General features: G+C 41.2%; 1 protein-coding gene across 2 annotated transcripts in view; it reads left to right on the top strand.

Moving 5' to 3' along the window:
• Positions 1-15,500, top strand: part of LOC307022899 (retinoic acid receptor beta-like) — a 205,629-nt gene that overhangs the window by 55,060 nt on the left and 135,069 nt on the right. Inside the window, exon 2 of one of the 2 annotated variants that reach the window (XM_079655808.1) lies at positions 4,350-4,680. In XM_079655808.1, the coding sequence (XP_079511934.1) occupies positions 4,503-4,680 (178 nt within the window). In that variant the 5' untranslated portion in view covers positions 4,350-4,502. Of the gene's footprint in view, positions 1-4,349; positions 4,681-14,164; positions 14,278-15,500 lie in introns of those variants that run through there. The other variant, XM_079655810.1, reaches the window with a different exon arrangement.

The raw sequence follows: 15,500 nt of genomic DNA, 5'->3' as shown, positions 1-15,500 counted from the left end.
ATTTAGTCGATTAGTCTTTAATTCCCTTTTTTATCATGTTGAAATGTATAATCACATCTCTGCTGAACACAAGGTTTAAAGTGCAGCCTTATGGAGAAAACACTTTTTAAAGTCATGCAACACGTCCCTCATGTGATTGTGGACATGTGATTGAGATTGAGATTGAGATGTGATTGACATGTGATTGAGGCGGTGACATGTGTCCTTAAAGTCAAGGATAAGTTGGCAGTATGAGTTGTATTCTGCTGCCTGTGTGTGAGGAGTGGTCTGGAGTCTGATGTCTCAATAGCAGGTGGAAGCAGCAGGAGATGAGAGATACTGCAGCTTTATCCCCCCCAGGATTCCCCGCTGTCAAACACACTCACAGTTTAAAGTGTTTAATCGAGAGGGACAGAGGAGGCACACACACATTCAGCAAACTCAGCTTCTGCTTTCAGAAAAGGCTGTTCAGTTCAGTGGGAAGGAAGGGAGGAAGGAAGGACCAGAAATGTCCATTAATCAAATAAAAAGGGAGGTTCAAATGAAAGATGACCCTCTTTGCTTGAGCTGTTTACACCTCGTGTTAACGGCACCGATGATTTAGAATAATTAAGGGAAATCAACCCTTTAACTTCCATCCTCAAAGCACCCTACACTCTTTATATCAGCAATAAAGTGAAGCATGAATGGAAAAAGAGAGTATAAAAACCCCATTAATTTCCCATTGTATATAAGGCAGTGTTTTCTTCTAGGCATTATGGGATATGGGCTCCCGGAAGACAGGTTTTACTAGAAGATCCATGAGCTTTAAGGTGTATCACGAACCAAAACACTGCACAGTCCTTTATCTTTCCAATTTCCAGCTTGGTTCACCGCAGGGTAAGGGATGTACAGTTTAAGGAGCCGCATTTAAGTTTATTTTGTTTTGATTTATTTGGAACCTTTATTAATGCATTTTTCTGTTTCAGTAAGAGGTGTGCTTTGCTCAGGTGAAGGGGGCGGGGCTTTAAGTTGGAGGTGCGGTGTGTGACGGGAGAGCAGCAAGCAGCAACAATACCGTCATTGACACACAGACGCAACTTATACTTAGTCAAACACAGATTATTAGGATCTGCTGTTTAAGTTTGTGTTAAATATTGTTTTCGTATTTTGTTTATGTTTTACTGGAAATAAACCTTGAAAAGCAACCGAAACGTCCAGTGGGTTTTGTACTGCGAGTCTGACACTGCTTCCCAGGCCCAAGCTCTACATGTGGCCAAGAACAATAACTTTTGAGGTGAAGGTTACAAGACAAACTTTTGGGGATTTTGGCCACGACAACAGTTTAAGGAGAATATCTTTAAAGTTGAGACACAGTCGACTGTTTGTACGAGGAAGCTTCCAGGAGTGAATTTGGGTTTATCTGTCAATGGAAATTATGTTGATGGAAACGATGCCCAAACAGTCTGGAAGCCATCGATGGACACCTTGTCAGATATATCCTGGTACAGCCATGTTTCGAAGGTCGCTATTTAGCCAGTGATCTTCTGTTGCCCAGATAAGATGGGGCAGACACCTGTTGTACCTGTTTTATACATTTTTCTATACTGGACCCAGCTCCTCTCCTTTGTCTCTGCGGTTTACCCAGCATGCTCAGTGTCCTTTTCCAGATTTCAGTGTGGATAGCCCAAGCCCCCAGGAAGTGATCCGCACTCTGAGGGAAATATTCGTAGTGGCCAAATAGCAGTACTACAATTTCCGTATCAGTCCGTGACGTCACCCAGCCCAGAAAGACTTTTCCCCATTGACTAACATGGGAAAGAGACGTCTGTAAATCAGCGGATACTTTATTTTAACTAAATAAACTACCCAGTATGAACTATGTTATAGCCCTTACTAGAATCATTCGGTCCTTAAAGTTGTAAAATGCACTAAAAGCCGAAACTAGATTTATTTTCTCTCTACATTCATTCTAATGAGCCGAGAGCGGGAGATTGTGGGTGGGGCTTAATGACAGGAGGCGGGGCTTAAGGGGCAACTCAACTGTGCATGCTCTATAAGCTACATATGCGTACTTCTGCTCTGACAGCCAAGCATGATGGGTAATTTGTGATGTTTTGCTCTCGAGAATCTCAGGCCATTTTGTCTTCATGCGCCAATAGGAACGAACGAGGCCTCGAACGCTGTTTCCAGTTCTTATTATAATCCCTTTGTCTCAGTTTACCTCAAAATGAATGAATCTAATAAATGTGAAGTTGTTGCGATTCATGCAAACCATACATGTTTTCATCACGTTCATCTTGGAAACATGAAATGATTACGTTGAAAATACATTTTACATTTTATTTGGTGTAACAGCCAGCCAAAGTCCTTTTTTTGAGTGCATCGATGGGATAGCCGTTGTTCTGGCCAAGCCGGCTTTAGTGTTATTAGCTTCACCCGTGAATGCAAAAAGCACCGTTACATTACATTGCATTTAGCTGACGCTTTTAACCAAAGTGACTTACAGTAAGTACATTCGACCAAGAAGATACAAACTTGAAGAAAACAGAATCATATAAGTACATCAGGTTTCATAGAGCCAAACATTTCAAGTGCTACTCAACTGTGAATAAAAACACTGTTGCACAACTTAATACGCTAATAAGAGAAGTTACTAACAGAAAAATAAAACGTATGCTCAAATAAGAAAGCTAAGCGTTAGAAGTTTAAAAAAGCTAGCAGGAGCAACTTCAACAGACTGCATGCACAACAGATCCTATTTAACAGCATGTCCCTGTCCTCCTCTCTGCTCTCACCTCTCCTCAGTCTTTCCCCTCCTCAGTGTTGTGCAGAGCAGCAGCAAGACGCTCTCTGGTGCTCGTTAATTACAAAGTGTGGTTACAGATCACTTTAATGGCCGCCTGACTGCAGATTAGAGCGTTATGAGCACCATTATACCATCGCAGTTTATAACTGTGTTAAACAGGAATCAGGGGTGAGGACGGATCACACCTCAGCTCCACCCAACTCGCCTTCTTCAGCACATGATGATGAAGAAGAGGTGAGGGAAGTTAGGGTGGAGGTGATAAAGCCGATAAGAACACTGTCTTTGCTCTGAAAAACCTTTGAAATCCTGTGAGCTATTGAGCAAAGTTCACAGACAGAGTTGACGTTTCTTTTTCCTGCACTCAATAAGAAGTGACTTTGCAGTAAGGTCAGGTATCTGTGAGTTCCAACAATGCAGTGGAGAGTGCTTAATGGAAACTCATGAAAAGATAGCCGTCTTTTCAATGCTGTCTTGAAGGGCCCATGTCATGCTTTTCCGGTTATCACCCGTCCCTTTGTGTTCTGTAGCTTCTGGATGTGAACGGTCTGCAGAGTCACAAACCATCAAAGTACACCCTGTAGCGAGTAAAACTCTAACACGGAGAAGACCTGTCTATGCTGCCCCAGAACGCCTCGTTGGACATTTCTCTTTGTCTTCCTGGGTACAGTGACGTGCCCATACCCAAATGGTAAATGGACCAATCCGCAGAGCCGTTACGTTTCATGTTGACTTTCTGACTTTTAAAAGTGCTTTGAAGCAGGGTTTTTACGGGAGCGTGCCAGTTTTGATTGTCTTGAGCATGAGGACAGGCCTCTTCTCAATGGCATGCAATTCAACATACCGTAATATAATAATATGACGTGTAGACTGGAAGTATGTTTTAAAAAAGATCTGCTTGTGGCAATGTTCGCGTTTTTACAGTTTTTGTTCCAGCTTTACTTTCAATAAAGCTTGCCTTTAGTTATTTGGTATCCAAAGAGTCATGCCAACACTTGGTCTAAAAACTGAACAATATAAAATGTGGATTCACTTCGACTAAGGGATGTGTACAACTCAACCAATCATCTTCAGTAGAGAAAGCAGTTACAATAATATTTGAGGTTTGGGAGATCCTGAAATCCTGACTCATGCAGGTCCAGGTTTTAGGACTCATTCCTGCACCGCTTTTTGGTAGACGAGGAAACTAGCCAATGAGAAGTTGATTTGGAAAAAACATGTGTGAGGACTACCTTGAGTTTATCTGAAAGAGAAAGTGAGGGAAAAGCGAGAAACAGTAAAAGACAAATATGAATGGACAGCGCTCCACCTTGTTAGATCCACATGGGTTCACAAAACATTCTCTCACTATTTTATCTGTTTTGAGGTGAGGTCAGGTACTCTTTAAAACAGCTGCTAGTTATGGGTACTTTTTTACTGAAGTACATTTCAAAGCCTCTTTACTTTGACTTGAGAAAAGAAGTTTAGTCAGTACTTCTACTTTCACCAGAGTATTTTTAAACACCAGTATCTCTACTTCTACTTGAGGAAAGGATGTGTGTACTTTTGCCATCTCTGACTAACCCATAGGTTATCTCTGTTACAGTTTTAATGGAGAACCCCTCTGACCGGCCCCTCGTTGACTCTAATCTCCACCACGATGCCTCTCTGGATCACTGAGGTGTTCCCAAACCGTCTCCGGACACTCTAACACTATTTGGGGTTCGTCCGATGGCCTCTTTCTTGTCCCGTCGCTGTGATGAAGACGGCCAGCCGCGCCCCGCAGCCTTGCAGCCCCCCGCTGGTCACGATGAGGCGCTACACGCCGGGCGTTTACCCCTTTCTGTTCCCGTCCATCATCAGCTCGCTGCCTCCGTCTCCTCAGAGGCTCCAGATCCAGCCGACGTCCAGCAGCGGCAGCACACCCTCGCCTGCTGGTGAGTAACGCTGATTTAAATTATACTGAATGTGATGTGTTAGAAAAATCTCCCTGGTCCCCGGCTTGAACTTCAATCTCAGGATCCATTGTGATCCTCTCCAGAATGGAAGTGGTCATCACATACAGAGCATCAACTAGTTCCTGAACAGTGTCCTTCACATGCTGATATCCAAGAGAGGGAGTTACACAGTCCCAAGATGGAGGAATAGAAAGCAGTATTCAATGTTTACTTCAGATTAGCTCCACGTCAGAAATGAGCATGCTTGTCATATGTCTCTCTCCATAGAGGCTGAATCATCATGTTAATCACATAGCTATCATATGCCTCAAACAGTCCTGATGCTCTTCTAGGTAATCACACATCCTGTCATGTTCACAGCTACAGTTGATACCTTTGTTAGCATGTTGCTCTCATATTGGAAGAGGACATTCAGGATGTTCCCAACACGATGTAACGTCATATTCCTGACAGAGTGGTGCAGGAATGACATATTTTTGTAGGACAACTCAAAAGTAAGCATCTCCCTGGTTCCCTTCACCAAAAGCTAATGGGATTTCTCCATGGGATTTTGGATTATTGCAGAAAATAATCTGAACGTTTATGATATTTACACACAGCAGGATAATCTCCACACATTAACACCACTTTAGGATTTCTGAACTAAAAAGCTAACGTTCACATGACTTCACGTCACCACCGCTAAGCTAAAGGCGGCTAATGTTTGGCAAGGGAACCGTATGGTCAAATGCCGCTCTGTAGCGAACTGTGTAAACCTGCTGGCCCGTTATTGGTGAAGCTGCTGATGGCTTCTTTGAGACGTGTTCTGTTCAAGCAAAGTTGAAGGTGTTTGATTATCCGGATGTTGGTGGAGAAAGGGCTATGGATAATCGCCAATTGGTGGAGAACCAGGTGGTGCCTTCACGCCAAATATGTCAAAATATCTGAATGTAGTGTTACAGTGCTGCAGGTTTGGCAAAGGTTGCCTCCCTACTGTTCAGTTTAGAATAAGAGAGCGTGCATTTTGTATATTGCTGCTGGTTTTGTGTGCATTTACAATTCATGGCAACACTTCAGAACCAATTAAATGTGTTTTTTATCTAACAATCAGGGATGTACACATTGTGTTTGTGGACAATGATGTGCACTATAGTCAGATGTATATTAAGGACAATGGAGTTCATGTAGAAGTTTTGAATCAGCAAACGTTGTCATTGGATGTACTTCGAAGCTTGTTGATGTGTAGGTACTTGCTGCTAGCTGGTCATACAGTTGAATGAGTGAACAATATATTTAGCCCTGAACCCTCACGCTGAAGGAAAATATATGAAAAGTGTTCAACAATACATGTGTTGTGCACTTGGCACATTCAAGTATTGTACCTATGCTGTACAATAGTGACATACAATGGAGGCTTTAACAAAGAGATCACATGCTAATGTGGCACTCATCCTACTTCCCCTTCCTTTGCCTTGAGTTAATCAATAGGGCTTTACAATCTGGAGGGCAGCTACACATTGCACAAGGACAAGATTTGTATGAATTGTTGAATCTGTGTCATTGAAAGGGAGGACGTGTCACTGGGTGCAGGGACCGTGATAACCTCAAGTCGAAGAGTAGTAACTTAGAGATTAAACTCTTCAGAGTGTTTCCAGGGGTTGAGTCGAGTGAGCTGATAAGTCTGAAGATGTCCAAAGTATCTCACCTGAGTCTCATTGGCTTTGGCTGAAGACTTCAATCAATCAATCAATCAAACAAACAAACAAACAATCAATCAATGTTTATTTATATAGCCCAATATCACAAATGTTACATTTGTCTCAGTGGACTTCACAGTTTGTACAGAATATCAGTTTGACAATACGACACCCTCTGTCCTTAGACCCTCTGTCCTCAGACCCTCTGTCCTTAGACCCTCTGTCCTCAGACCCTCTGTCATTAGACCCTCTGTCCTTAGACCCTCTGTCCTTAGACCCTCTGTCCTCAGACCCTCTGTCATTAGACCCTCTGTCCTTAGACCCTCACATCGTACAAGGAAACACTTCCAGAGAAAACCCACAGTTTAAAGGGGAACATGGGAGAAACCTCAGGGAGAGCAACAGAGGAGGGATCCCTCTCCCAGGACGGACAGACGTGCAATAGATGCCGTGTGCAAATCGAAAATATAATAGATTTATAACATAGGAAGTCCAGATATTTGGAAATGCATGAGTCTATAATAAGAAGATGAATCCACGAGGATGGCAACAATCCTGTGGGAGACTTCAAGTTTGGAAATGTTAATAATTTGAATGTTTGGCGATAGATAGAAGTCTCTGCTGCAGACATTAGCTGCTACTAGCACAACACACCCTTACATCTTACAGAGAAGTCTGTAATCAAGTTGCATTATGGGTAATATGGGCATCTTGTCTGTCTCTCGACTGCTTAAACCATTTTCTAACTCTTTCCCTTGTCAGTCTACCTAGTGCTAGATTACTGCAGAACAGCATCAGCATGAAACCGTTGACTGTTCCCACCATGGAGAAAATGATGTTCGAGGGAAAGGGATAGTGCAGATACAAATCCCAAATACTATAGAGAGAGATACTATAGCTGACTAACTACATATCGATAAGCACACGTTATAAAATCCAATAAGTACACTTTCATACTTCAAACAAATAAATAAGCACCGGCCTTTTTTGAAAATATAAACGTTGTGGCCCGTTTGCACCTGCAGGCCACTGTACAGGTGCGTCTTGAAAAGCGTTTTAAGTCTTTAAGCGTATTGTTCAGATCAAGATACCTTCCATTGATGCGAGTTGAGAAAGTGATGGACTCTGTTTGAGTTGATAATCAGAACATGGTGATTCTCTCTTCACATTTCTGTGTCTCTGGGATTATTTCCTCTCTCTGCTGTAGCTACATTTCCACGCTCTGGTTTGTGTTGCCTAAGCTCTGCTGTTTTCTACTGTCAGCTTCACATATTGACTCCCCCTCCTCCCTTTTCTCTGGCTCATCCTCCCGGGGAGAGTCTCAGGTGTGCTCCTAAAACTCTGAAGTGTAAATACTTCAATATTTGTTTTTATTCCTGTTGAGAGAAATCCTCCTGTGGGACCAGCCAAGTCTTTTGAAGATCTCTGTGTTAAATATTATCTCCTCCATCATATCAGACTCATCACCTGTGCAAAGGTGTTCTTTAGTTACGGCCCGTCCACACTACAGCTTCAAAAAAAGCTTGCCGGCGGGCGTGTCTGAAACTCGACCAACAACCAATCACATGAATCTCCCGCCCCTGACACACAAGCAGCGGTTTGATTGGCTACAGCTTGTACTGGCATATGATTTGATTGGCTGACGCTTCCACCGAAAGCTTCAGAAGCTTCAAAAGTTGAACATTGCTCAACTTTTGCTGAAACGCCAGGAAAGCTCCGCTCTGCTACCCACAATTCAGTTCGGCGAAAAGCAAGGCAACGTGACGTCGCCCCATTCAAAGTGAATGGGCAGACGCGTTTGAAACCGTTTTTGAAGCTGTCGAAGCTGTAGTGTGGACGGGCCGTTCGAGCTCAGCTACAACATATGCAGTACATTTTCTAAATTCTCAAAGACATTTGGACTCACCAGTTTTAGCCTTCGGATATTTATTCTTTCCTAGTCTTTGTTCTTGAAAACGCAGCTAGAAGAACGAGAAGTAATCCAAAAGGCATGCGTTGCTAAAGGGCCAACGAGAAACAGCAAGGAATGAGTCAGCATTTTAGCCTCCATCAAACCTCCATGCATCCCTATCTTTGTCATTGTATAAGGGCACCAAGCAGGAGAGGACTCTTTAAAGTAGAGACACTACATACTGATATACACCTGAACATCAGCAGGAGAGGACTCTTTAAAGTAGAGACACTACATACTGATATACAGCTGAACATCAGCAGGAGAGGACTCTTTAAAGTAGAGACACTACATACTGATATACACCTGAACATCAGCAGGAGAGGACTCTTTAAAGTAGAGACACTACATACTGATATACACCTGAACATCAGCAGGAGAGGACTCTTTAAAGTAGAAACACTACATACTGATATACACCTGAACATCAGCAGGAGAGGACTCTTTAAAGTAGAGACAATACATACTGATATACACCTGAACATCAGCAGGAGAGGACTCTTTAAAGTAGAGACACTACATACTGATATACACCTGAACATCAGCAGGAGAGGACTCTTTAAAGTAGAGACACTACATACTGATATACACCTGAACATCAGCAGGAGAGGACTCTTTAAAGTAGAGACACTAGATACTGATATACACCTGAACATCAGCAGGAGAGGACTCTTTAAAGTAGAGACACTACATACTGATATACACCTGAACATCAGGAGGAGAGGACTCTTTAAAGTAGAGAGAGACACTACATACTGATATACACCTGATCATCAGCAGGAGAGGACTCTTTAAAGTAGAGACACTGCATGCTGATATACACCTGAACATCAGCAGGAGAGGACTCTTTAAAGTAGAGACACTCCATACTGATATACACCTGAACATCAGCAGGAGAGGACTCTTTAAAGTAGAGACGCTACATACTGATATACACCTGAACATCAGCAGGAGAGGACTCTTTAAAGTAGAGACACTACATACTGATATACACCTGAACATCAGCAGGAGAGGACTCTTTAAAGTAGAAACACTACATACTGATATACACCTGAACATCAGCAGGAGAGGACTCTTTAAAGTAGAGACAATACATACTGATATACACCTGAACATCAGCAGGAGAGGACTCTTTAAAGTAGAGACACTACATACTGATATACACCTGAACATCAGCAGGAGAGGACTCTTTAAAGTAGAGACACTACATACTGATATACACCTGAACATCAGCAGGAGAGGACTCTTTAAAGTAGAGACACTAGATACTGATATACACCTGAACATCAGCAGGAGAGGACTCTTTAAAGTAGAGACACTACATACTGATATACACCTGAACATCAGCAGGAGAGGACTCTTTAAAGTAGAGACACTACATACTGATATACACCTGAACATCAGGAGGAGAGGACTCTTTAAAGTAGAGAGAGACACTACATACTGATATACACCTGATCATCAGCAGGAGAGGACTCTTTAAAGTAGAGACACTGCATACTGATATACACCTGAACATCAGCAGGAGAGGACTCTTTAAAGTAGAGACACTAGATACTGATATACACCTGAACATCAGCAGGAGAGGACTCTTTAAAGTAGAGACACTACATACTGATATACACCTGAACATCAGCAGGAGAGGACTCTTTAAAGTAGAGAGAGACACTACATACTGATATACACCTGATCATCAGCAGGAGAGGACTCTTTAAAGTAGAGACACTGCATGCTGATATACACCTGAACATCAGCAGGAGAGGACTCTTTAAAGTAGAGACACTACATACTGATATACACCTGAACATCAGCAGGAGAGGACTCTTTAAAGTAGAGACGCTACATACTGATATACACCTGAACATCAGCAGGAGAGGACTCTTTAAAGTAGAGACACTACATACTGATATACACCTGAACATCAGCAGGAGAGGACTCTTTAAAGTAGAGACACTACATACTGATATACACCTGAACATCAGCAGGAGAGGACTCTTTAAAGTAGAGACACTACATACTGATATACACCTGAACATCAGGAGGAGAGGACTCTTTAAAGTAGAGAGAGACACTACATACTGATATACACCTGATCATCAGCAGGAGAGGACTCTTTAAAGTAGAGACACTGCATGCTGATATACACCTGAACATCAGCAGGAGAGGACTCTTTAAAGTAGAGACACTACATACTGATATACACCTGAACATCAGCAGGAGAGGACTCTTTAAAGTAGAGACGCTACATACTGATATACACCTGAACATCAGGAGGAGAGGACTCTTTAAAGTAGAGACACTACATACTGATATACACCTGAACATCAGCAGGAGAGGACTCTTTAAAGTAGAGACACTAGATACTGATATACACCTGAACATCAGGAGGAGAGGACTCTAGGCTGTTTAGTAGACTAATTTCAAGAAGTCTGAAGAGGAAAAACTGTACAAAAAACCAACGAGACAGAGAAATCTCACCTTGATTTGACCTACTATCGACAGCAGATCATCTTCCCTTGTGAATTATTTGATTCAGATAACTCCGAAGTTGGGAATCACTGATTAAGATCACTGAGACATTTGATCAAACACTGCAACGAAAACATATGATAGTGTTTTATGTTAAAAACACCGTGAGTTCCTGCAGTTGAAAGAAAGATGAAGACACACATGAGGCAGCCTCGCTGACTGGGGCACGACATCAGATATGGAGCAGAATAAACATAAGCAACACACACACAACAACAACAACAACAACAAGTATATAACTAGATGCTTCCTTCTTCTTGATCATGTGTGTGTTATTCCGAGACAAAGGAATGCATGTGAGGCCGTCTGGTACAGATGTGTGTGAAGTTTGGGTTTGAAACAGCAGATGAAGAGCGGTAATGAGACGGCTGTTGAATTGGATTTGTTTGATTTTTTTTTTTCTCGTGTGATTCCGCGTCTCGGGGGATTTTTCTCGCTGTGGTTCGGGTCAAAAGTCCGGTCCTCCCGCCGCCATCTTTACCTCCATCGGGGGATTCGTAGAGGAACATGAACTCCGCTGAAAACACCACAACAAACCTCCAGGGGAAACAGCACCGAGGAGACGAACAGAAAGAAATATAGACAAAGGAAGCTTTATAATCAAACAATACAAAAACCTCTTCAACTCTGCAAGTCTGGGATCTTTAAAGGGACATTGCAGATAATGAATACAGCTGCTGTTGATTTATTTGCATAACCTCACAGCTAACTATTGCACACAATATGGCTATGAAAGAAGAAAGATAGACAAAGGAAGTTTGATATCAACTTTTAGTTTTTGGTACGTTCGCTTTCCCAAAACCTCTTTAACTCTGCTGTCTTTAAAGGACTTTACAAATAATAAATATAGCTGTTGTTCGTATGCTTTGTTTGCTTAGCCTCACATCTAACCATTGCATTAATATGGCTGTGTTTGAATTTAGTTGAATACATGATCAGCAAAAAGTGCAAAGGGGGAGATAAAAAGATACAAAAATAGACAAAGGAAGTTTGTTAATCAACGATTTCCATTCGGTACGTTCACTTTCTAAAACCTCTTCAACTCAAGAGATCCTTTAAAGGGACATTGCAAATAATAAATATAGATATTGTTTGCTATACTATTACGACAATGTTTTATTAGCATAACATTACAGCTTCAACACGAGCAAAGCTGCTGTTTTTGTTTGTATTTATTTAATTGGTTACGTTTTATCTTATTATAAATTATATTATATAAGATGTACTCTTTTTAAGTAAAGCAAGATTTGAAGGTTTGCAACGTTTATTTGAAAAAGAAACGCAAATATGGAAACTAATGGCTGCCTGCGAGGTTACAGTTAAGCTCACTATTTAATGAACAAGAAACCAAACATGAACCAGGGAAAGTCAAAACCATAAATTCACCATCATCCTTTTTTTAAGGTACATCTGAAAAATCTGGAGTTTTTAAATAAAGTCAGTTTTGAACATTTAATTTAACTTGATATTAAAAAAAAATAACACTTGAAAGAAAAAATATCAGAATTTTAAAGAAAACATTTCAGAAATTTAAAGAAAAAATTTCAGAATTTTAAAGAAAACATTTCAACATTTTTAAGAACAAATTTCAGTTGTTTTAAGAAAACATTTCAGAACTTTAAAGAAAAATAAGTAAGACTTCTAAGGAAAAAGTCAGAAAGTATTTTGAAAAAAAAAAATCAAAATTTTGAGAGCATATTTAAAATAATTATTTTTAAAATATTATTGAATTGATCTTAGTTGCAGTGTTGCATTCATCAATCCATTACTCCCCAACCCTGCTAATAACACACAGATACAACATGTCTGCTCAGCAACCCGTCTTAAAGAAGCTTTTTCGCTGCAGATGCACTCCGTCACAGTAACGTTTCTTCACCCCTCCTCTTCCTCCTCACCTTCCTCCTCTCGTTTCACTGTCAGTGTTTCCCTGTTGTTATTTTAGAATCCATCGCTGGGTATTTAGGTCACCGGCGGTTTTCTATCCCTGGCAAAGTATGAATAATGCAGACCTCTCTCATTACACCATGTGCTAACCCTCTGGATTGAAAATCAATGTGCACTCAAGTGGCTGCAACCGAGTGGATGCAACCGGCCAATGAGATGCGAGCTGTGGATCTTACAGGTTTATGTAGCAGCAGGTTTAACAAGTCTTTTTTAATTCTGTGAGCCATGTTCATCACAATCAGAAGTCCTTTATTTGTCCCGAACAGGCTAAGTCACATGATTACAAAAGCAGAATTAAAGTGGCTTTTTTTTTTTTTTAAGTGACTACATCAAATTAAAGAGGTCACAGGTTTAAAATCCAGACTCAGGGAATCTAAAAAAGAAAGGGAAGTTTTCGGTTAAACGTAAAAAGGCTTTAATAAACAGGTTTATTCATGTCCTGTGCTGTTCAGCTTTTATCTCTGCTTTTTAATGACTGTTTTTTAAATGTTTCCGCTGCACAAAGCTCTTAATGTCTTTCAACTTTTTAAAGCACTTTGAATGGCCTTGTGTTAAAAGGTGCTTTATACATAAACTTGACTTGCCTTGCCTCACTGTTTGCAGATTATAAATACATTTAAAGATACGTGTTCAGAGGGATATATGTGTTCATTTAACCCATTGGAAAAAGCTCTATCTACATTAGTGATGGGAATTATGGCTTAGATTCAGGGTCCATAATGTTTAGTCTCACTGATGAAGAATGTTGATTATTACACTCCGAACTAGTTAAAAACCTTGAGCTGCAGAAATAGTTCTTCAGAATTGGTTTGGCAACCGCTGTGTCAACTCGTGACACACCACCTGTTTGTCAATTCTCCGGCCGTAACTCCAGATAAACCGTCAGTGTTTGCCATCAAAGCTCCAGCTCTCCTCGTGCCTCTCCCACAACATCTATACAAACTGACAACAAATCTTTGCTGAGCCTAAAAATAATCATAAATAAAAAACACAATGAAAATAAATATATTGCAATGCCTAAAACAGCAGCATCCAACCGTCTCTAATCCTTGGATATTACATGTCACTGCCTGCATCATGCACGAACCCGTAGCGCGGAGATCATCATTTCATTCTGCCTTGTACACACAAAAAAACGGCTCGTTCGCCAGCCGGCTCCCGTCGTTCACTTAAAAAGAGCCGGCTCTTTGAGCACCAATCTACAACAGATATTAGTACTACAGTCCTCTACATATCATTAAGGCTTTCTACATCATAATTGTTTCCCACTCCCTCAGTATCAAAAGATAATTTATGTAAGCTTAAAGGTGGGGTAGGTAAGAACGGAGAAACCAGCGGGCGCTAGAATTTGAAAATACACAGCCGGAAAAAATCTGCCCCTTCCTCACAGAGCCCCTCCTCCAACACACACGAACGCGCACATGACCAATGAGGGCACGAGATAAGTTTGTGCACAGATGGAAGGCTGACAGGCAGGTAGGCCATCCAGTTACTTTAGCCGGGCCGGCTCAGATGATTGGTCGTGCTTTTTACAGCGCCACGGCTTCCAGAGATGACATTTTGTTATGGATTTATTGTCAAAGCATTTCAGATATTCATTGCTATCGGGATGTTAAGAGCATTCCATGGAATATAACAAAAAGTGTATCTGAAGTGAATTACCTACCCCACCTTTAAGTGGTTATGATTACATTTGTAATTTGTATTCTTTGTGTTGTTCTGTAGTATCAGAATTGAGTTTATTGCAAGGTACATTTACAAATACAAGGAATTGATGGTGCAAACATCAACAACATGAACTAAGTAGTAAGAGAACGTAAACAATATAACGATTATAAAACGAAAGAATAAAGACAAGTATTTACACCTAATTTAAATATACAAAATAAAATTTAAAACGAAGTGCAATGAATATTACATTATTGACAACTGCAATGTGATTTGGTTTATTTATTATTATTATTTTATTTACCGTCTTGTCTTGCTGTCTGTACCACATGTCAGGACCCTCTTAAAAACCAATGGCTCATCTCGAGGGGTTTATCCTAAATAAATCGATTCAGTAAAAAAGAAAAAAAGGGGCTTGGAGTTTTTTTTACCCCCAACCTCGCTGTGCACTCCCTCCTACGGTTCATCCATAGTTCACATTGCCAGGAGTCTCCCCCCACACACACACACACACACACACACACACACACACACACACACACACACACACACACACACACACACACACACACACACACACACACACACACACACACACACACACACCCCCCACACACACACACACACACACACCCCACACACACTTTCCCCCATCGGAGAATCTTTGCATACATTCCTCACATTTCCTGGAACGTGTTTACGACGTGATCTTTCTACACTTTGTCAAGTTTTGTAAATCTGCCCGAGCTGCTGCCAGAAACACAGACTCAAGTCTTCTGAGAGCACGTCGGCCACAGGGTTTTATTTTATATTTCTGATGGGAGAGCCCCCCCGACATCTGGCTCACATCTGGAGCTGTTTAATGAGAAGCTCAATCTCTTTACTGCGAGTCCAACATCAATCCTTCTGTCAAGATACCGCCGTCTACTCTCTGACCAAAGAAGTGTAGATACATGAAGGATAATGTAGGAAGCTGGGATAAAAAGGAGATTTGTGTTTTTGACTCCCTTAGGCAATACGCTGTGATGGAG

This window comes from Notothenia rossii (genome assembly GCF_949606895.1).
Source record: "Notothenia rossii genome assembly, chromosome: 10".
NCBI classification, from domain to species: Eukaryota; Metazoa; Chordata; class Actinopteri; order Perciformes; family Nototheniidae; genus Notothenia; species Notothenia rossii.
Note: the sequence above shows the minus strand (reverse complement) of the source record. Positions and strands in the feature narration are given on the sequence as shown.